At 42.5% G+C, this 21,891-nt stretch overlaps 2 protein-coding genes across 2 annotated transcripts; one reads left to right on the top strand and one right to left on the bottom strand.

The window, feature by feature from the left end:
- Positions 1 to 6,046: 6,046 nt before the first annotated feature.
- Positions 6,047 to 7,762, top strand: OstDelta (oligosaccharide transferase delta subunit). The gene has a single exon (XM_022852631.2). It carries the CDS (start codon positions 6,217 to 6,219, stop codon positions 7,096 to 7,098), a length of 882 nt encoding a protein of 293 aa, XP_022708366.1. The 5' UTR covers positions 6,047 to 6,216; the 3' UTR covers positions 7,099 to 7,762.
- A 1,608-nt stretch (positions 7,763 to 9,370) lies between these two features.
- LOC111271683 (meiotic recombination protein DMC1 homolog) lies at positions 9,371 to 11,488 on the bottom strand. The gene is made up of 3 exons (XM_022852629.1): positions 11,219 to 11,488; positions 10,052 to 10,683; positions 9,371 to 9,704 (listed from the first exon to the last, which is right to left on the bottom strand). Exons 1-3 carry the CDS (start codon positions 11,486 to 11,488, stop codon positions 9,371 to 9,373), a joined length of 1,236 nt encoding a protein of 411 aa, XP_022708364.1.
- Positions 11,489 to 21,891: the final 10,403 nt, after the last annotated feature.

Genomic DNA, 21,891 nt, shown 5'->3' on the forward strand with positions numbered 1-21,891 from the left:
ACATGCAAATCTCAATTTGCTACAAGTAAAAATGCTGCGACTCATCTCAATACGTTTCCAAAGCACGCCGTCAAATGCTCTCTATGTCGAGCTGTTTTAGAAAAAAGTAAACTACGAAGTCATTTTGCAGGACAACATGTCATCGATTTCTGTTCGGCCATCGAGGACGAACTTAACGCGGCCGGCCTCGACGAATTGGTGGAGCACATTAAAGCGTATGCAGCCGTACGACGAAACAATCGAACCATTACAACAACAGACATCCGGCGGTTTGAGCGAACTCCTGTTCGAAATTCGGAACGCAACAAGAGTCTCATCTGCGGACTTATCACCGAGTTCCATTGTTCTAACGACGAATGCTGCCTCATCCATCAAAAGTACAAGAAAGTGTACGAACGCTATTGTCGGGACGGCATGTTCCGATGTCCGATGTGCCTGAAAGCATACATAAATATGCCGGCCGTCGGCATTGGGCATCTCATACTCGAGCACAGCCTCCAGTTGCTTACGCATAAATACGACTGTACGAATTGCGAAGAACGGTTTGGTGACGTCTTCCACGCTTCAGAACACGTATCGACTGGTCATGTCTTATTTTGCAGTATATGCAGCTCGTATTTGCAGGATGTGCCCTCCATTCGGGAGCATCTAAATAGACATCATTCTAGCCTTATCATGGAAGTTACTGACAGACTTTTGCGTATCAATCCCGAGCGAAACTTGGTCAACGAGCTCACGTCGATCTGCTATCGGGATGGCATACTCCGCTGCATGAAGTGCGCCATCCTGCTACCCGCGGATGCGGAAGAATTCGAAGAACATGTTATCCTCTATCATCTCGGGATGCGCCCAATGCGCTGCAAATGGTGCGATCGACCATGTACTGAAGAAGAGTCGAAACGGCATGTTTTATGCTGTAAGAAGATACCCGAAAGGGAGACACCTTGCTTCACTTGTAACGTTGATAATTGCGGATCACCCTCTGATGCGATTGGAGCTCACTTCAAGCAAACTCACTGGAACCTCGTAAAACCAGTTATCCTGAGTATGCTTACTCGCGCCAGGCAACTCTACCCTGAATGGGCATATATTTTGACAGCCTACCGAGAACGGGTTGCGCCGATGCAATTAATGCTTAGTACGGTTCCTCCTACCGTAGTAGATGAGCAGTGTTGCCAACAGCATTGGACCAAGTCACAAGCTCTTCTTGAGCACATTTTGGCACAACACGTTCCCTTAGACCAACCGTGGTTCATCTTCAAAGCTTCGTCTGACCCCTTTCAACGTCTCGCTTGCTCTCTCTGTGAGAAGCCTGTCTTTGAAACGACATGGGTATGCCACGTGCTTGAATACCACCGTAATCTTCTGCAAGACGCCCTCGATAAACGCCTCTCGGAGGTTCTTTCACTCTGCGGATTCGATCTTAAGTTCACACCGATTGGCGAACTGCCAGTTATCAAAGCCGAAATAAAAGACGAGGTCGTGTTGACCCCAATGGACGACCTTGAGGTTCTCGAGGAGCTTCCATCCGAAGAGTACATTGATGTCAAGTCAAGTATGAATTTGCAAAAAGAAGATACCGAAATAAAACCATCCTTCATCAATCTTGAAAAATGCTGTGAGGTCAGCGATAGCATAATAGAGTCAAACGAGGATGACTTCCAGCAACCAACAGGAACCTTCCAGCATGCGAAAAAGCTGCCTAGCCTTAGCCGTAAGGAGAGACGTATTGTATTGGCCTACGACGACGTTAAACTAACAAGCACCCCGTTAGTAATGTTAGGTTCTCGTCTGGACGAGATCATCGGTGAAATAAAATTTTCATGTAAGCAAGAACTTTTATCCCAACCGAATATTAACTGCTGACCGTTTCTATCCTCCCAAACTAATTCAGTAGACCCTATGCTATACTTGTAGAAGGTACAATACACAAGGACATACGTATGTTCATCTACTTAACACATTTAATACATTCAGGCCTTAATGAGGTCAGTTTTAGTGATGATCCCGTACTTGAGCCATACGCTTTAATTTTTTTATAACAATTGTGTGTATTTTAGTTTCGACCATGTACAATTGTTTTTAAACTGGCCGTCGAAGTATTTACCTAATGATCTAAGTATGCTAGGTTTTTCATTCCTTTCAGGATCTGTATACAATCTAAATTGGCGATTAAGTAGATTCTGCCGAAGTGAGCTTGAGCCTGACGATGAAATGAAACTCATGCAAAAAAGATAAACCAAAGCTTATACTTTATATTACACATGCTAAATGAATATAGCTGCTGAAATAAAAGTATTTTCTACTTTTAAATTTACTTTTTTTTAATGTCTTTTTACCTATGCACGTTCTATTAGTGGCAATAACTACGTGAGTAAGTAAATAGAGTTGACTAAATGTGTCGAAGGATGATACAGCCAATGCTTCATATTTTTTTTTTGGTCACTAAATAAAGTAGTGGCCACTTCATTGAAAAAGCAAATCGCGGTGAAACGAAAAATCGGAGCATGGACGCTGTACTCTGCAGATGCTAGGACATTTTCAAAAATTTTTACTACGAAATATCTACTAGTCCTATTAGATTAGTGAATTACTAACCTTCAGATTGTCGGATCAGTTAAGGAGCCCGCGTGAAAGAAGTTCGTAAACGAATTGATTCCTGGGCTGCCAAGGCCTACCATTATCAGGCAACGAGTAAATCTATGCTACGGAATTTGTTACATTGGAATTTTACAATGTTTCTCGTCATGGCACCGAATATAATAGGACATATTGGTATATTAGATATTTATACGCAAAGTATCACTCCTTTTCGAAGTGCCTCTGATTTAGAGCGCAATTAATCGTCATGTCTTCTTTCCATATCTCAGTATTTTATTGGGCATCTGACGACAGTAATGGAGTGTATGTCAAATCTTATCTTGAGCAATTAATGGAGCGAAATCCCAGTAGAGCAGGAAATGTTAGGACGGCGCTTATACGAGAAAATTCATTATGGGTGAAAAATAAGCGGGGACTCTTTTAAGGCGTCCTTCTTCCCGTTCCGTTCCCCGCCGGTTCGTCTAATACATTCAACATGACGCAGAACCCTAAAGGAGCGGAATTTATAATAGCAGCTTGCTGGTCTGGCCTCTTGATTGGCGCTGAAATAAACGCCTGATCGTTTTTAGCTTTGAATACATTATTTTCTGCCAAAAACGGTGTGGTGATGTAGCTTAATTAGTAACTTAGGAGCCACGAACACGTTGCCAACATAAGAGCTTATCGTATTCAGCATGACTTGCAATCTTAAATTTTGATCGAACACCATTAAGTGGCCGGTTGTGATCATTACGGTGTTTCCAATCCAATCGAATAACTAGAACTTAGATTCCTCCTGCGTATGCACCCAAATGGATTGTAATCGAGCTCATACCATGCGATCGACGTGTAAGTACGCAAGATATACTCAAAATATAAAGCCACAATCAAAACGAAATCGTTTGAAAGGCACACGTTTACAGTTGATTTCTTAACTTATTAAAATGTAACTTTTTAAATTTTACTGTCCCGTGCTAAATGTTTCCGTCTCATAATTCAATTATGTGTTTATCACCGATATATGAATGTGGCCAATGGTCAATAGATGCTTAACAGACCGGTGAACGAGAAACGGCACATTTATCAGTTCAGTCATTTCAACAGAGGGGGTCGCACGGTAGACATGCTATTTCGCAGCGTCACTATAGTGACGTGCATTTCCTGGAACACAATTCAACGTAAAGCGTTTGAAAATTGGGTTCATCCTTGAAAAATTATATTACACACATGGTTACAATATGGACTCTTATCTGTCTGATGTTTAAGTATTCCGAAGTTTCTGTCTGGAACATGAGCGTTGTTTCAGATGGCTGGCTCTATTACAGCCTCAGTTAGTAAAAGATAGTAATACAAGCCAGGCTAAGGTGATTACTATATATCCTTTATCTAGCTGATTTGAATAAAGATGTTGATAAACTCTCGAGGCGAACACATAACATACAAACTCCACTAGATCATTTAGTTCTCTTGTGGCTTCGCTACTGAGAGCATGAACCGTTGCAGCTGGATCATCATATGAGTTAATACCCGCCCCATAGGCTAGTATAGGTAAATACGTCGTACCGATATCGCACAAAAATCCTGCCCCAAACTCCCGGAACAGAGCTACAGTAGTAGACGCTCCAGTCAGAACGACTGGGGCGCCTAGTACCGACCGACGAGGTAGACAGCAGCGAAGAAGATCTACAAATGGGTCAGAAAACCCTAAACACAGAACCAATGAAAGACAGGACGAAGAAACGAAATCTTGCCAGTATACCGGAGGGTAGCTTAAGCTCCCCCCGAAGGGATAGCAAAAGACGCTGTAGCGACGGCGGCAAACTATTGAAGGTGGACCGACCCAAAATGACAGTCAGTCAAAAGGACAGGCAGAGAGCAAGGGGAAATCGAGGAAACAAAACGGAGGTTGAACCCTTTCTTTCTTGACAAGCGCCTTCAGAGGCTTTACCCCTCGAGTTTCGATAGCGCTCCCGTGCGCGGTTAGGGGTTCGCTCAAAAAGACCAACTTTTGAAATCAGCCATCTGAATAGCTAACAAGGGATAAACTTCTTAGTGAAGAAACCTTGACAAGCTTGACGAGAACAATGCCGAGGAATATCTCCCGCGGTGTAGCTGCAAACGGAACTATCGGAAACTCGCTGGCGCCGGCAATCACCGAATCATTATACGAAATATAAACGTGTACTAAATCAGGTTGCTGATCTCCTGCTAGTTTGTCAGCTCTCCTAGAGGTTATTTTTTGCCAACAAAAACGAAATAGAGACATCAGATTTCTGTTCGTTTTTTTGGCGCTCGTTACAGAAGTAGTAATTCGTGAATGATTCCTATTTCTAGTCGGTGTCCTGTTTATTCCTTGTTGTGTTGTACTAGAAACAGAGATACTGTTGAAAAGGCCCTTCACGAATTATGAATCAGTTTTAATTAAACATTTGATTGGTCCAAAGCTTGGACAAGTGCTTTGTTTGAAAGCAGCGAATCAATGGAGAATAGGTAACTGCTTCAAAGGTTCCACTCTGCATCAACAAAAAAAAACTATTTAGTAATATTACTATTAAAATAAAATTCCCGCAATATTCGTACAATGGGATGCGTTTTATGTCTGAGTTCGCGAAAGAATTACCAACAAATATAACAATAAGTTAATTTCAACTTGAAACATATATGGATGTATGAGTCATTTAAAATCAGTATAAATTCACACCGAAACTTGCATGCACCCCTCAAAAGTTGATTTTCAAAATTTAGATTCGAGTCTCCTCTTATTTGTGCAGACAGAACATGTCAAGAGTACCCTAACAAATAGTAGGGCAATAAGGACGTGTATCTGCAACTTGCGTTATAATATTGTACTAAAAGAGCTACGCTCTAATAAAATGGAACCATAATAGGTGGACCTATCCTTTGAAGTTGCAAATTACGCAGTTTCTCTCGAATTGTTTTCCGTAAACATACGTACGCACAATAGCATACGGCGTAGTAACAATACGTAAGTTGTAGAGGTACATTATCGTTACCAGACGTTTCTTAGCTTTTGTTGGCCTTTTCTATCGTGTGTGTCATCCATTATAGTTTTAACATAGCATTTGACATCTTTAAAAATGTGCGAATTTAATAGATAAAGCATAAATACAAGTCAAGACACAGATAGTAATATTGTAGTAATACAGACATAAATTGAATATATTAAGATGAGTAGCCAATACCTCTCTGACTGGTAAGTCACGGCGGTTGTGCTTCATGTAATAGCCTAATTTTGAATTCTCCCGCCACAGCTGATTGCGTGTGAGTTATAGGAAATCATCCCATTGCTGCTAGTTTGACTTACAATTTATAATAATAATCAAAGAATACCTAAGAGAGAAAAAGTTTTTAAGGCAGTTTTTTTTTTATCGACGCTTGTTATTGACTCGTTATGGTAAAAGTACGTATGGATGATAAAGTCTACGTGTCAACTATCAGCTGTTAAGGTGGCCATATTTGTTTGCGACCGGTCAATGTGCCGGCAAGCAAACATCTTCTGTTCGCATGTATCGACCTGATCCTTTGTGTTAGTGTTAACTGTCAGAGTGCGTTAGTGTTCGATTGTATAGGTGTTTACTGTGTAGTGGGAACGTCAAACCGTATCGAACTGTGAACATGTACGTAAACGAGCCTCCTGCTTCCACAATGATAAGAGCGAGAATAGGCGTTGCAATAGTAACGTTGCTATCTTTGTCCAGCTGCGGTGTCCATGGTCAGGCTCCTACGAAGCTGCCGCCCAAGCAAGTGACAGTTGACGATTTCAAGATTCGGGTAGTAGATGAGGTATCAGCTGCCGACTGGTCGCAGGGCTTCCAAAGTGTAGGTCATTTACAGAAGGGGCCTTACCTGCAAATGACCGACGAACAACGATTGCAACTCACATTTTCGGTGGTTGATGCAGCCGGTGTGACAATTCAACCTCAGCAGGTTTTCGTGCGGCTGGCATCTCTTCACACGGAGGTTATCCTGCTGCCAAATGCTGACAGCAAGAACCTATACAAACTCGATCTGGATCTGAAAACGAAGGCCAAACTCTTCGATAGCCTTAATGGCAAATACGAGCTGTCTCTCATCGTTGGCGACTCGAAAATCCAGTCATTCCGTTGGACGATATCTGATGTAGAAATTAAGTTTTCTCAGCCCGGTTCACCGCCAGAAGACTATTTTGCGCGCAAGCCCGACATCGTGCACACGTTCCGCAAGCCGGAAAAAAGACCGCCTGTTGTCGTCTCAAATGTCTTCTGTCTTGTAATCATTGGCCTGTTCGGCCTGATGCTGTTCCTATGGATGAAAGTTGGCATATCGATGTCGACCATAACTCCATCGTCACTTCTGTTCCAGGCATCGCTCGGAGCCATCCTCTACATCGAGTATCTCTTCTACTTAGGCAATAACATGTTCATTACACTGCGCCTCCTCACGTGGGCGGCACCGTTTGCTCTCTATTTTGGTAGGAGAATGCTTGCGAATCTAGCCAAGGCTGAATCGCAATGCTAAACCACCGATACATAGCAACTGGGCCAGACTAGGCCCAATTAAATCAGGCCGAACAACTCTAATAATATAAACGCCTCAAAAATTCATTCGGCCTATTAGGAAAGGTGAACCTCTGGAAAATGACACGCATCTGGCTTGCTTCCTCCCATCCCTTTACGATGGTGTCCTAGAAATGATCAGAGACTGCGGATTTTTCTGTTACGAGTTGTAAGCTTTGGTAAAAGGGGGTCGATTGCTTGCTATGAACCAACCAGGATAGTACTCGCCATTTACTCAAGGTGGCGACAAGTCATTTTTAAAGATTATCACTTATAATATTGATTACAGTAGCGATATTAACATGCAGCTGAACAGAGTGAAAGTGTGTGTTGACAGGTAGTATAAAATGGTGGAGGTTTAAAGTCGAAGAGGTCTGTCGATATTTAATAACGATTTACGGTTATCGAAGAGTATCAAAAACAAAAAGGAATTTACTCAGTAACTTTACTTGTACAGAATGTTTGGTAGAATTTGTAACCGCTAATAAGTTCGTGAATCAGGCTGTCGAATGAAAAGAAATGTGTAAGGATAAAATAGGGAACACTTAGAGAGAATGTATAAGTGTGCACGCATGCATGTGCAAATTTTCTTTTTTGAAAAATAAAGTGCATTTCTTATGACGAGATACTACTTGTTATCGTTTTGATGTTTATGAATTGTGATTCCGGCGAAGGAAAAGAACGCCATATGAATGAAAAACGGTAGGAAAGTTTTCATAGGTGCAGTGATGAATCTCTGTGGTGGCATTAATATCTTATGAATCTTGGCTTGTGGTGACACCGCTCCCGGTTATAGATAGCATAATTGAATTCTTCGTGTTGCCAAATACGGTAGATTTAACATCAAAATAAGCGAAACTCCAACATACTATGGGGTGCTTGGTTTACGTACTCAAGGTCTTAGCTGAATAGAAAAACTTAGTGATTTGCGATCCCAATATAAGTGGTTCTAATATAATATCTAATTGCAGACTAGGACAAGATATAGCATCCCGCCTCAGTCTGCAATTATATCGTCCAAGCAGTTTCCTATTACAGCGTATCATTGTTTATGGATTAGTGTTGAGTAGTACCTTCTCGAAGTATAGAGAGAGACCTTATATGCATGAAGTTAATCTACATATCGTCAATTTGTAACACATGGTTACAACTTCCAGCCTTAAAAATAGAAACCGTAAGTAAAGCAATAGTTGATATCGATAATGATATATATATCGATAATGCTGCTTTTTATTTAAAAACTGATAACGTTTTCAGAAAAAATACCCTAAACTGGGCAATTTCTAACCTGGCCCACTGTGTTCCATAAAACATTAGAGCATCTCTAGTTCCAACCAAACCTGGTGTTGAGCTTTGGAAGCGTACGTATCTGCGGAAAGTTTATAAATCTTTCGTGAGAGTTGCTAGGTGAATTATATAACTGTTGCCATGAGGCAGGAATTATTTACCTAAAAATATGAATTCCGGTAATATCTTAAACGCTTTTTCAATAAATATTTGTTTGTTGACCAGTCTTTAGTGATATTGTGCCGAAGACTTTACTTCTAACGATTACGTTTCTTTCGTTTCTCCTACGTCTTTATCGGTTATAGCTGTTAGAACAACATTTAACTTCTAACTTATTCTATAAGATTAGGACTCTAATCGTAATTTGTGAAAGTCATCAAAAGTTGGTTCCACTTTAAGGAAGTATCTGGATTATGTGAAAAGCAAATACGCTTCATCTATCCCATCTAGTTGGTTAGGTACTTTGACTATCCACGGTTTCGAAGTACTGCCGAACTGCGAAGACTACAGATTAACGAAGCTTAGAGCCGAGAGCCCTTCGCAATAGAAGAACTACATTTCAGTACAAGAAAGAGAAATGAAGAGAGCTAATTTCCCACAAAAAGGATATCCCATCGACTTTGATAGTTGCCACTGTAACTGAGAATCTATCTTTTGCATATCCCTCAGTTTAAGAGGTTTCTACGTTCACTTCAGTGCGATGTTTTTATAAATAGTGCTAGACATGAAATTCCACTGTCTATTTGTGCTTGTTTCAGCGGATAAACTAGTCGTTCGACTAGCCTTCAATGTGATGCACTCAATTTACTTGAATAAAAGGTTGCAAATAATTCGAATTTGCTTGCTAGTTTACATTGGATTTGAGATTTCATGAGTACGAGTGTTAAATTGATAGGACGGATGTAGTAATATTAAGAACGTGGTAATAGCTGTTGATCTCAAGAGCACTACTCTCCAGCATCCGTAACGCCGCCGAGAGTGATGGCAAAAGTAGCCTCTTCTTCAGGGAGTTCTGGCGAGTCATAGATTTTCGCAATGCGCGTATCTCCACGACATTTACGGAGTTGAACGCGGGTCGTCGAGGCATGAGCCAGGATATGGCCTCCGATTGGCTTCTTTGGGTCAGCTTGAAATGTCATTGTAACTCCGGGGTCAGCAGTCATTTGATTCGTGATGAGCACGGAGATGTTATACTCTTCTGAGATCTTTTGAAGTCGCGACATCAGCTGACCGAGCTTTTGCTGCCGTTCTGCAAGCTCACCACGTCCACAGTAGTCAACTCTAAATTAAAAAAAGTGAATGTTAAGTATATTAATTACTCACGTGGATTATTGTTGCACTGAAGTCAGTCCTTGGCACTTGATCCGACTCTCATATCAACTCAGAGCTTGAATAATCCACCTACCTTGGTTATTAAAGTTTCTACAATTAAATTTTATTATAAACAAATACGGTGATTGAGGTGCTTGTGTAAATATTTATGCCTTCTGCGAACATTTCTCATTTCCAACTGCATATATCAAATACATCATATATTTACGATATTTCTAGATCAAGTAAACAGCCTATAAACGAGTATCGTATTAACAAATAATACTTATTCAATAAGATTGTGAGAACACCCGCACCTAAAGAGAGCCATCACAGAGTCTATGACGAGCAGTTTAAAAACTCCGCGTTCCTCGTGAAATTTCGCAGCAGCTAGGTCGAGTAGCTCCATCTGGTGATCAGACGTGAATGCCCGTGCGTACAGTACGTTATCCAGAATCATGTCGCCATCAAAGCCGAATCGTGCGGCAATGTTACGTAACCGATCCGGCCGAAATGTATTTTCAGTGTCGATGAAAAGAGCCTTCCCGCCAGGATAATTTGTATCTTCAACGGGTATCTGACACGTTACACAGCAGGTATGTGAAATTTGAGTCTTACCACAGCGGAACTCACCAAACACCTCAGTGATGCCCATACTCTGAAGGCCTCCACCCAAGATTGCGTCCAATTTCGACGAACCGGTTGACACGTGAAATATGCAACGTCTTTGTTCGCCATACAGGCGCGCAGTCGTGAATCCGTTACAACATCTATCGACTTTAGCAGCCGCCTCCTTGATTTTGTCAACCTTCACTTCCGATAGTCCTTTGATATTAATTAACTTTTTCCGGGTTGTCATCTGAACCCCTTTCACTGTGCAAATGCCAGCGCTTTTGAGCTTGTTTATGTCGGCCACATTAATACCTTGTCTTTGCAGAAGATCAATCTCCTATTGAGTATTTATGACAATGTTATGACACAATACAGTGTTAATTACCTGTTGCGGAACTCCCGGATCACCGTTCCATCGAACATTTCTCGTATAACAGTTGTTGATTCATTGAGATAGATTTAGTAGTGTGCAGCAAACGTAACGCACACAAAATATGTTATGTACTTGCAGCCGACTCTATTCTAATCGATTCTGAAGATGTTACCTAACAATAGTCCATAATCTTAGTAGCACACCTCCACAAAGACTACATGTTTGCGTAGGCACAGTTAGAGATACTCCACAAAAAGCCATTCGATTTAACTAAGTAAACGGATGACGATATGGCAAAACTGAAATTGTCGTTTACCCTCTCTACCGATCTATAACCGCATCTAGTTTTCTATAGTGGTACACGCGTTGTTTGCCACCTGGAATATAGCGATGTTTGAAAACTTAGAAGCGTTAAATCAGCCACAACAAACTTTTAGTGCAGCGTATACAGTAGCCTGATTTTATTCATTTTGTACAAAAAAATTCGGAAACTTCGTACCTGTACGATGAACGAACTCTCATCCTCAGTTGCTAAGTCCTGTTGACTATTTGAAGGAACGATCTGGTTTTGGCTGAGGATGGGTGATGGCGTACTTCTGGTATAACTAGAACCGCGTCCGCCATGTTTTCCACTAGTACCACGTGAAGCAGGTTTTTTGTGCTGCGTTACTTGTGGTTGGACGGCATTCCATAAAGTATCTGACGCGTCAGTTGCGGCGTTCTCCTGCGTTAGGTACTGCGATTCGATTAGCGTCCCAGTTTCTGTCATGATGAATTTTTCTTTCAAGTGGCACCTGATTAACTCCTAAAAGGCACTCCGAGTGATGAGAGATCATCAAGAACGTTAATTCGGTTATCCCTGAAACCAATGCATTTGGAACGTCGACTGCAAGGCCGAAATGATGTTGGCGTTCAAGTTCAGCACCTGAATCGACCCAAGCCCGCAGCATTATTGTCACTCATGGTACACATTGAAATGAATAGGTGATTTAATGATCAGATAGGTGTTTATGATTTCGCTGCAAAAGAAGCGTACTGCTCACCTGGATAAATCAATCTTTTTTGTCCAGTAGAATGAGTACCTACGAACCCAATGTAACAAACCTCTATTTTAGAGAATATGTATGTTTAACAATCAGTTTTCTGTTATTTGTTCGATCTTAGATCTTCTCATATGGCCGCACTGGGTAAGCCAACGTGATTTCCGCTAGCAGTAGTATCACTTTACACAATGTCGTCAATATGGCATTTAGACTTGTAAGGTCTGAAACATTCTCGTTAGTTTTCTAACCTCACATCGGAGAGTTTCGTTGCCGGGAATACTTTTGTATGCTTTTTGATTTGTCTTAAAATAAAGCTATGTTTGTCACGGTGTAAATATTAAATTGTTGAATACGTTGAACTTACATTATATCGGTAACCGATTATGTGCCGACCTAAAAACAACACTACATAGTTCATCGAGTCTACCCGCATCAGCTATAATTATATTTTTATTATTATATCATTATATATATTATTATATCAGCAGATAGTATTTTGGAGCTTCCGGTTTATATCCGAGCTTAGAATGGCCAATTGAGCCCAGAGCAATAATACATCGCTGCAGTTTAAACGCCAACGTTATTGGGGTAATTCACCCTAAACAAACGAGTCATGTAACCATTGACTCAAATAGTGTATGCCATCACTATTCACCATACGACTACGTGGACAATTTCAATTAAACAGTCGAAAAGATCTGGTTTCATTCTCAGTCACTTGTTTTGCAACAGGCACTGTTTTAAACTTAGTTAGGTAAGTTATAACTCTGACGTTATATATATATATATATATATATATATATATATATATATATATATATATAGTTATCTACTGGCGTGTTTAACTTTTCTATATAAATTGGATTATTAGTCTTAAGTAGCATATAGGTATATGTCTGTAAAAAGTTCAATAAGCCGGTACGATTTAAACACATGCTGTATGTTCTGCACGGAAGCAGAATAATTTTGAATAGCTGCTCGTATTTGACAGTAATCATACGCATTAACGCACGTCCGTGCTCAGTTATCATGCAACCTGCAAGATCTCTGCTCTTAAAGGTACTCGATTTAACCCTACTAGGTCATCTAGTTTGGCCCAATGCATATCGCTTCATTGACGCTGGCACGAATGCAATTGTATCTTGTACCTATTCTGCGTATCTGTATTCTGATGAGCCATCGGCATGATGGCGAACAGCATTTCATGCTAACTTCACAGGTCTTGTTCCATTTGATGCTTTGTCATCCCTCAACAGCCGAGCAGTAGGCAAAGTGATCAGCTGACATGGTACTGGGTAAGTCAGGTAGATCATAAGGGTGACGGCCCAATGCGCCTGACCGTATGCTTCAACTCCCGACAAACTGGCCCAAATCTGCTGATTTCGTGTGAGTAGGGGTATGCCGCTTTGCGTTCCCTTTTGGGCGGTTTCGTCAAACGACGACCTCACCATGGCCTGCTGAACGTGCTTTCCTCTTCGTCTACCTGCCTGTGTTTCTTCCATCTGCCCAGCGTGTCGGTCCACTTCTTCCGAGATGGCGCTCAAATACGCTTGTGCGTATATTACTCGAGACATGCTACTTTCTTCTTATGGACACTGCCTGCCATCTAGCCATGCATGTAGAGTCCTCTCGACTAAGGTCCTACCTCAAAACAAAGTAGAGAAGGGTTTGGCTTCTTGGCCTGCACCTTTCGTTCAGTCTACCCTATACATGCGGCGTGTGCATCGCGTACAGCTGCATCCGTGTTGGATCTGGCTGTGTGTAACCGGCTCGACGACGGGGCGGAGAGCAGTATTATAAAAACCATTAGTATAGCGACTTCCCAGCCCTCGTCACAGATCCTGACAGATACCCATTCCTCTATCTTAGGTGTTACCCCCCTCCCCCCCCCCAATACTGGTGTACCTCTCGATTGAGTGGTGGCGGCAACGTAGCCACCGCGGTTCGCTGTAGTGGGAGTCAGGTTGGTCGGTTGGTTCCTCCCGAGAGTCGTCTCCTGGTAAAAGAAGGGGGTTGGGGTGGCCACCGTTCTCGAAGACCGCGGGCCGGAAAGCAACGCTTAGGGGAGCAGATGGGGGGAGGCAAGATGAATGAATGCTTCAGTCAGTCAGTGATGGAGGCAGCGGCCTATAGTTGTGATAGTCTGCTGTAGCTGTTGGTGGGACAAGCATCAACGCGCAGAGCGTGTGTGTGTGAGGGTAGTCGCAGTAGTAATGTTGACGGAGCGTCGCGAGCACCAGCAATGTCGTGGCGGCGGCAGCGGCTGTCGCTGCGAGGTCACCTGGGAGAAGATGATCTCGATGTAGTGCCCCTCTTACCCATACATCGACGCTAGCGGCCCCATTTACCTTACCCCAGTTCACTCATTGGGAACGCTGGTGCGTTTTTCTCCCTTACTGATTCCGGCGCAAAAGTAGATCCTGTCACTGAGCCGGTTGGCGAAGCACCACGACCGCATTGGCCGTAACTGCCATTACTGCCTGCCGCATCTCGGCTTGTCTAGTAACTCACGCAGCTACAGCTGTACCAACAGCAACAAAAGTAACGAAACACGAGAGCGGGAGAGAAGAGCAACGACTCGTGAGCGATTGGTTGATTTATGAAGTCGGCGAACGGACCGCAACGCACAAACCGGTGAGGCTATAGGAATCATCTAAACGAGATAGAAAAAAATTCAGCCGAAACAAGGTGCGGGGGAAGAAGTACCAGCGGACCAATTGAGTCCAAACAAATAATAGGGCACTGTGACGAAACAAACATTCATTGGTCGTATTGTGATACTGGTAAAGACAATTTTTGATGGTTTTCTCCAGAGATCAACTGCGCAGCTTCCCGCAGCTAAAAGTTTCATACTTAGCTTTTAATATTATCTGCTAATCATTTTCGAGGAGCTATGAATTAACCGATCAGAAAACTAGTAATATATATAGGAACTACGCATTGAGACTAACATCCGATAATTTTATGCGTAGGAGCAATGTAAAGCTAGATCGACACATATTCTTTCAGACTGTTTATTTAGACTAAAGGTGATTTCGATGGCTTGTCAAACAAAGCACTGTGTAATGGCCAGGCCGAAAAAATACTTTTTCCATAGGGCATTAAAATGATACCTCTTATCTAGGCATAACGGAGTCCAATCTGGTAAAAGCAAATCAAAAACATGTTGCGCACAAGATCGATGTCTTAATTAGCTTGTAGTAACGTAAAAAGTGTAATTTTGGGATTAAATTAGCTCAGTGAAATGATAGACAAGCCATTCTGAAAATCTCTGCTAGCTTACTCCTGAGCATGAATAAATTATGATAGGACCATACCGCATTATTTAGAATCGAATAAATAGCGGTTAGTTAGAAGGTAGTTAGAAGGTAACTTATTACAACCGACGCGCCTTCTACTTAAAACTGAACTGCCAAAAACTCTAAATAGGCTCCCGATGCGCCGGCCACTCAATAGCCATCGCTCTCCAGCCACTGTCCTCGATGCTTCCGCGCACCCTGTGGCTAATGCAATATATATTCATCATTTAGATTCTAGGCATGATAGGACGCTTGGGGGTATCTTCGTTCTTGGCGTGATAGTTCGCTGGGAATAAAGAGCAGTGAAGAAGCTCAGTTTAACCAACGTAGTGGCACCGCATTGTCGAACCGCTGCATACATGAACCGCTGAACTCAGAAAGTCAACGACGTTATTACTTGGAGAAGATGAAGACGTCGTCTCTGCTCGCTTGCTCACTCCTGTCCTCGTTGTTCCTTTCCTTTCGCCGCGTTTGTGATAGCTCGCGTAGTAGTAATAGTGAGCCAGCAGCGATATGCAGCTGTAGTAGAGAAGCAGAGGACGACAAACCAGTGAAGAACAGGATCTACGAAAAAGTTTGTATAGCATGCAGTTCGCGCGGCTAGCCACGCTATCCGCACAGACAGTGGCGAGAAAAGACATTAGACAAAATACATTACCCAGCTCACACCGCAACGGGTGGCTGCGGATAGTGGAGACACCGCGTTAGGTCAGTAGAAGCTGAAGAACGAGCTGCTGGGGAAAAGAGTAGCCGAAGACGAAGGAACCAAAAATTCCTTGTCCTCTTCAGTCGGTAGGTCGGTCGACTGGCCGCCTTCGCCACTCGCCCCCACGAGCGTGAGTGGTCCTCGTTCGGGGATCGTGGCTAAAGGGAAGGAGGAAAAAGATGATGATAGGCCTGCGAAAGAAGCTAGAACGGTGCAGTAAAGAGCCAAAAAAGCCAAGGAGCTAGTTGTGCAACGATAGAAACTCATACTACTTGCTCACCTGCTTACTCGCTTGCTCGCATAAACCCTCAAGAGACCTGCGAGCGAATAGGGACTCCATCGCTCATATTTCTCCCCCCTCTCTCCCTCTTTGTTCATCTTTCTCACTTCTGCCGCTACGGGCGCTACTGTAGGTACTAGCAAGACCTGCACTACGCTGCATCACGCTTACTTCTTCTTTCTTAAAGGCGAGCGCTATAGCTCGCTGGTACCGGGCGCCTGTTTAGAACGCCGCATATCCTGCCACTGGTGAGCTTTTCCTTTACCTCAGAGTCTATCGCTGCACCGCTCTTTCATTCTGTTCCTCTCAAAGTCCCGACGCTGGAGTCTCAAGGAGCTTAGCGGTAACAAAAATGTTTTAATTTTTACCCTGAAAAATGAAGTGTCTAAAATTTTAAATTGGCTCTTACTTCTTCTCAGTTGTAGGACGTCCTCCCTCTCTTCTTCATTCTGCTCTTACCGTAGTTGTTAGGGCCCCTAGATCCCTCCTCCGAAGTATCCCAAAAAAACCCGCGATTTTCCCCGCTTAAAATTCCATGATTCCCTATTAACTCCCTTCTCTCGGGCTCTGCCATCTTCTTGTGGCGACGACCCCACCTTTTACTATGTTTCGTTATCTAGTTTTCCTCTTCTTCCGCACCCTTGCTTCAACCCCTTATTTGTTCAATGCTTTCTACTTATTTTCCCTCACGGTGGCATTGTGTATCTAGGCTATTTTTTCCTTTCTGACCTTCTCTCACGTTTAATACCAATAGCTGTAAGAGTTCATCGTTCCTGTCCGCAGAGCCAATGGGGTCAGTTTTGTCCCCATCGATTTGCAACGGGTCGCGCACGGCTGGCCGCAAAAATCGTGAGCCTAAAACTCTGTGTTATCGATGCTAAAGTACCGGAAGTCTATATTGGAGTTTCCCATATTTCCATTCATTCATTGTTAGTGAGATGAAGACATACGACAGAGTGCTCCTCTGAGTAATAAGTGAACGTTTGTGGCCTCTCTAGATGAAGAGGAAATGAAATTATGAAGTATGCGAAACGACGACAATTCGTCATTCAATAATGGCCGTCCTAGGCCTATGTGGTAAACGCCATAGAGCAGAGTTTTCGAGGTAGAGGCTAAGACTGAGTATGGTGGGCTTTCATAATTATGACTTAGCTCAAGGCGTACAAGGAGGTTTCGAATCGTATCTAGGGCAGATAGCTGTGGACTACCCAAAAAAGTCGTTAACCACGACGGACTTATGATGGATGCCCAAGTTTATAGCCCCTGAACGAGTGTACGCCTATAACTATTGCACACAATTCTATGGAAGATTTGTAGGTGATGACACATAATGGTAATGCTGTACCCACACAAGCACGCTTCTGAGCTTGCTGTGTCGACATCAGAGCATTTCTCTATTGGTTGCATTGAAAGCAGTACGAAAGCTACGCTGTAAAAAAGTAACTCAAGAAAGCAGTCGCAGTTTCTTAATACATTTTTAACGGATACGGTCGATAGCGCAAGTCGAAGTTAGAACGTTCCTCAATATTTTTCCTTTCGTATTACTGCAAGAAAACATTTTTCACATTTTGGATAAAAATAATACCCAACAGACCCTTTTCAGTTCTATAACTACTTATTAAGCCAATTCTGTACTTTGATTAGACTGACAGAATTTATATAGAGAAGGATTTTCTTACACTCAAGGCATTCATATAGTTCAAAACATGTTATACCTTACATTTTGCATGCTTTATGTACATTATGTGATTTTCATTACGAAGTTATTACTATTACATTAGGAGGAAATTAACACAAGGATAACAGACTTAGAAAAGAAACGATTCACCATTTAAATGCAAGTTTTCTTAGCGGAGAACTTTAATATTTATTGACCGTTATAAAAAATGGAAGAGCCTTGATGCGGTACGCTAGATGAGTTAATAAACTGCATACTTCATGTATACTTCGCTAAATTAGTTTAAAACCTTTGAGATTAGGTAGGGCTGATACCTCTAATAACGCTACGTCGCAAGAATATGATGTATATTCTACCGTAGTGATTGAAACCTTCAAGTAAATCCCTACCTTAACAGACTCCTGTAGGTAAAGCAACAAGTTTTAACAAGTAGGAATCCTATCTGGATGAATTAAAGCAAGATACCACTTCTTTACTTGTCCTTTAAATCAGGCTCAAGGGTCAACTAGCAATAGAGAAGACGAACCACCATTTATCAGACGATCTCAAGAAGAGGACAATTAGTTAATACGAGCGTAAGCACAACTGCTTCTCTCTCTCTTCCATGATTACCAATGTCATCGGTGTGACCTACTTGAGCAATTGTAGAGCTGACATATTGCATATTAAGAAGAGCTAGTAACGGCGCTGAGAACCAAACTGTCGCTGTCCATTGTCGGCTTATAAGAAAGAACGCTGATTAATAATTGAATTTGCGCGCTAAATTTGAATTTAGCGAAAACGGCAAACGAATACAAATTCAGTAAGGCCATCCGATCCATACAGTTCCATTAGCAGGGCGAATTTTCCGCTTGCCTAAACAGTGCTTTATTCTAATAGTAAAAAGTATTGACTAGTATTTTTCAATCAAACTAATTAAAATAGATTGATAACATTTATTTCCCTCCAGTTCCGAAGGTAAGATTGTATTAAAAGGCGACGCAGCCTATATAGACTTCTATTTTGCCTTGCTATGTTAGCATTAGTTTCGCTATTCTTACACTTCGGCGCCGACCATTACCGTACAGCTTCTGCATTGCCTCTATCCAACCGACATGGCTATGCCACGGCAGGATTTGAAACAGGTTCTTCGGCTTTAGTTCCGCTTTTCCTGTCGTTCTCGTTCGCCTTCAATACATCTGTTCGGTCCCCAGGGCTGGAAATCTCCAGGCGCACGCCCATTGGTCGGTTCGCTTTCTAGAGAGCTGCTCCATTGGCGGGGGCCCTCGCTACCTCGAGTTCCCGCCCTTTCCACGCGGGGCCCACTGCAAGGCCCCTTACAGGACGATACGAGCGAAGAGGAACTCTATGACTTCATGACTGTGGAGCTCTAGACCTCGGTTTCCAGCAGCGGCTGCGGCAACGACGTTGAGAGAAAGCCGAAGGCTGGATGCTGGGGGCCGGCCACCCAGACTGCATGAATGCCGCCCAGCTACTCATCTACTAGCGCCACCAAGCTGAGCGGTATGCTTAACAACAGAATAGAATCTATGCTGATAGAGAAAGGAGGAACACGACAGCTGGGCTGGCCAAAGGGGCTTCGAGGTTTGGGCCAGGCTAAAAGATGAGAAAGTAAGGGACATTATGGAGTCCCACAGCCCACAATAAACGGACGGAAACAAACAACGATACAAGAACTATAGCTGGGACGGCTATAACGACACCCACAATGGCAGACATTGCACCGCTGGTAGCAGCAGCAACAACAGCAAAGAGCAGCTCCATCAAAGTACCGGTAGCGGCTGATGCTGTTTCGGGCGTCAGCATCGTGGAAATGCATTATTATGTTGCTAAGCAACAGTCACAGCAAATGCGTCCAGAGGTATCTGTTCTGTTTTCTTCGCGCCCTCTTTTGAAATTCTGTAATATGCGTATCACTTTCAACCTTAGATGAAGACTTTTCAAATCAAATGTTATTTGTTATTTTGCGATATTACTGTAGAGTAATTCGGTGCAGTCTTTGCATTGTACGATGTACCTGTATGTGCACATATGTTAACTACTTTCTAGTAAAATATTGTTTAAACAGTTGCAATATTTGTGAAAACAATAAAACCTTGGACGGGTAGGATCGTCGATTCTTTGCGAGCTTGATGTATTATTATTCCATCGGAAACGTTCAGATCTGTACGCTGGAACTCATACCGGAAGACTTCCTCTGTACAAGCTACAAACTGTACCTCTCTAGGAATATCGAAGTATAATACGCCTCCGTGTGAGTGAGCTATTTAATGCTCAGAAAATGACTCGCTGAATAATGTCTTCGAATCGCTCGTAACTTCGTACGCATAAGCGTCTATACTTTTGCTTCGTAGCCAAATATCAGTAGCCAAAATGACGCGCAAGACATCTAGTTAAATCAGGGAGTTAGGGAAAATCTGTGGCGATCCGACGGTCCCCTGGGATACGTGTCCCTACTTGAAAATCGTTTGAAGAACAACGTACGCTGCACCCTGACAAAGGATATTGCAAAAAGTTTCGCTTTCTATGCGTGAGCTAGTTGTATTGGTGCCTTCTTAGGTAGAGCCCGATTAGGATTTGTTCTCGCCAAATACAATCAAATAGGGGCCCTCTTTGACCCATGCAAGCTTAGATGTTGTATACAATTCTCGCGCACACAGCGTTAGTAATTTCCTTCATGTGTTTTGTCGTGTCGAGGATGACACCTTAGCTGATTTGGTCCTGAACGTTTTAGCACCAAGCAACTAGCGACAGGCATACGTCGCCCAGTCGTCAATAGTTTTGTCCTACAGCGAATTTTTTTTCTCTCCTACTGACTAGCGGCGGTAAAGGCTCTTTTGGGACCCACAATTTAGGCTCGTGTGGCCTATTATTCGATTTGGCCTATTCGAATGCCAGTCAGAGGATTTCGTCCGCTTTTACACCTTCGTGAAGGGAGGCTATTCGTCTGTAAGCCAACCAACTGACGATGGCAGAGACTACTCTGCGGCAATGGCCACTACTTGCGCTACTTTATTTGTTGCTATTGGCCGCGAATAAGCGAGTCTGCTTGGCAAATCCGTTTGAAATCATTGGATCACAGTGATGGAAAATGCAAACGTTCGTCTGGTTAAAGCTGTGTACCCGATACGAGGATAGGGGCGGCCACTAGCCAACACCTGTGAAAAGTGGGGTACAAACCGTTTCGCTTGTAGAGTACCTCTGGTCTACAGTATGGTGTAGAACCCAGTATTCTGGAAGGAATTTAATCCACGTAATAGAAACATTCGCTCGACTAGCCTGTTAGAGAGTATCTGCCATATTTGAGCGTCACAAGCTGAGCAAAACTTTTTATAGATTTCGGAGTTTTTATACGGGTTGAGACCTATCGTCACCAATACCCCTGCACTGAGCGTTATGATTAGTGGTGCGAAGAACCATAGTTGATTAAACGTAGCTATGTGTGTATGGGAGGAGATCGTGTTAAGTTTGCGACACTTTAGGTACTTATTTTTCTTTTTAGTATCCTTAGCTAATCCCACTGCGTCAATAAAGTCTCAGAATCACCTTTGCAGAATAGCATCAAGGATCTGCCCACGCTAGAAGACGCAGTCGTAATGGGTCTTGCCGGATTTATTCCGGCTTTTTTTATGCCAGGGCTCCTCCAGCAGATCTAAGAAACGGAACGGTAACTATCCTCCATTATATAATCCACTAATGCTGAAATTTAAATTAGCAATGGCTGTGTGTCTATGGTCACCATGGCAACAGACCGAAGGGGATGCACATTAGAAATGCCTATGGCTTATCCCGGAAACACTCGGGTTTCTGGATTTTATTTATTTTAATACAATTTGTTTTTATAATAAAATATTTTTATTACTAATATCACTTTTGGTCATTATTCGCTGCGGAAACATTAATTCTTTAATAATTCTTATAGGCTTTATTGAGAGCTTTCAATTTTTTTGAAAACTGTAGGTATCTAAAAAATAGTAGGTGCTTGTTAATATTTTGGAGATTTCGAAAGCTCTCTGGAACGGGACTTTTCTTCTATCGTGCCAAAAACCATAATAGCACTATTATTCAAAACTTAAATAACGTCCATAAACGATAAAATGAGAAGCTACTTCCTACCGAAAAAAAGTTGAAGGAGTTAATCGTGGTAGTTCTACAGTGAATATTTC

Source organism: Varroa jacobsoni, unplaced genomic scaffold (genome assembly GCF_002532875.2).
Source record: "Varroa jacobsoni isolate VJ856 unplaced genomic scaffold, vjacob_1.0 contig00872, whole genome shotgun sequence".
Lineage (NCBI taxonomy): Eukaryota > Metazoa > Arthropoda > Arachnida > Mesostigmata > Varroidae > Varroa > Varroa jacobsoni.

Excerpts from the sequence above, each read along its gene's own strand:
- OstDelta (XM_022852631.2), top strand. The coding sequence starts at position 6,217 with ATGTACGTAAACGAGCCTCCTGCTTCCACAATGATAAGAGCGAGAATA.
- LOC111271683 (XM_022852629.1), bottom strand. The coding sequence starts at position 11,488 with ATGACAGAAACTGGGACGCTAATCGAATCGCAGTACCTAACGCAGGAG. Across the intron at positions 10,684-11,218 it reads AGAGTTCGTTCATCGTACAG|GAGATTGATCTTCTGCAAAG; the intron begins GTACGAAGTTTC and ends AATACTCAATAG. Across the intron at positions 9,705-10,051 it reads TCTGTGATGGCTCTCTTTAG|AGTTGACTACTGTGGACGTG; the intron begins GTGCGGGTGTTC and ends TTTTTAATTTAG.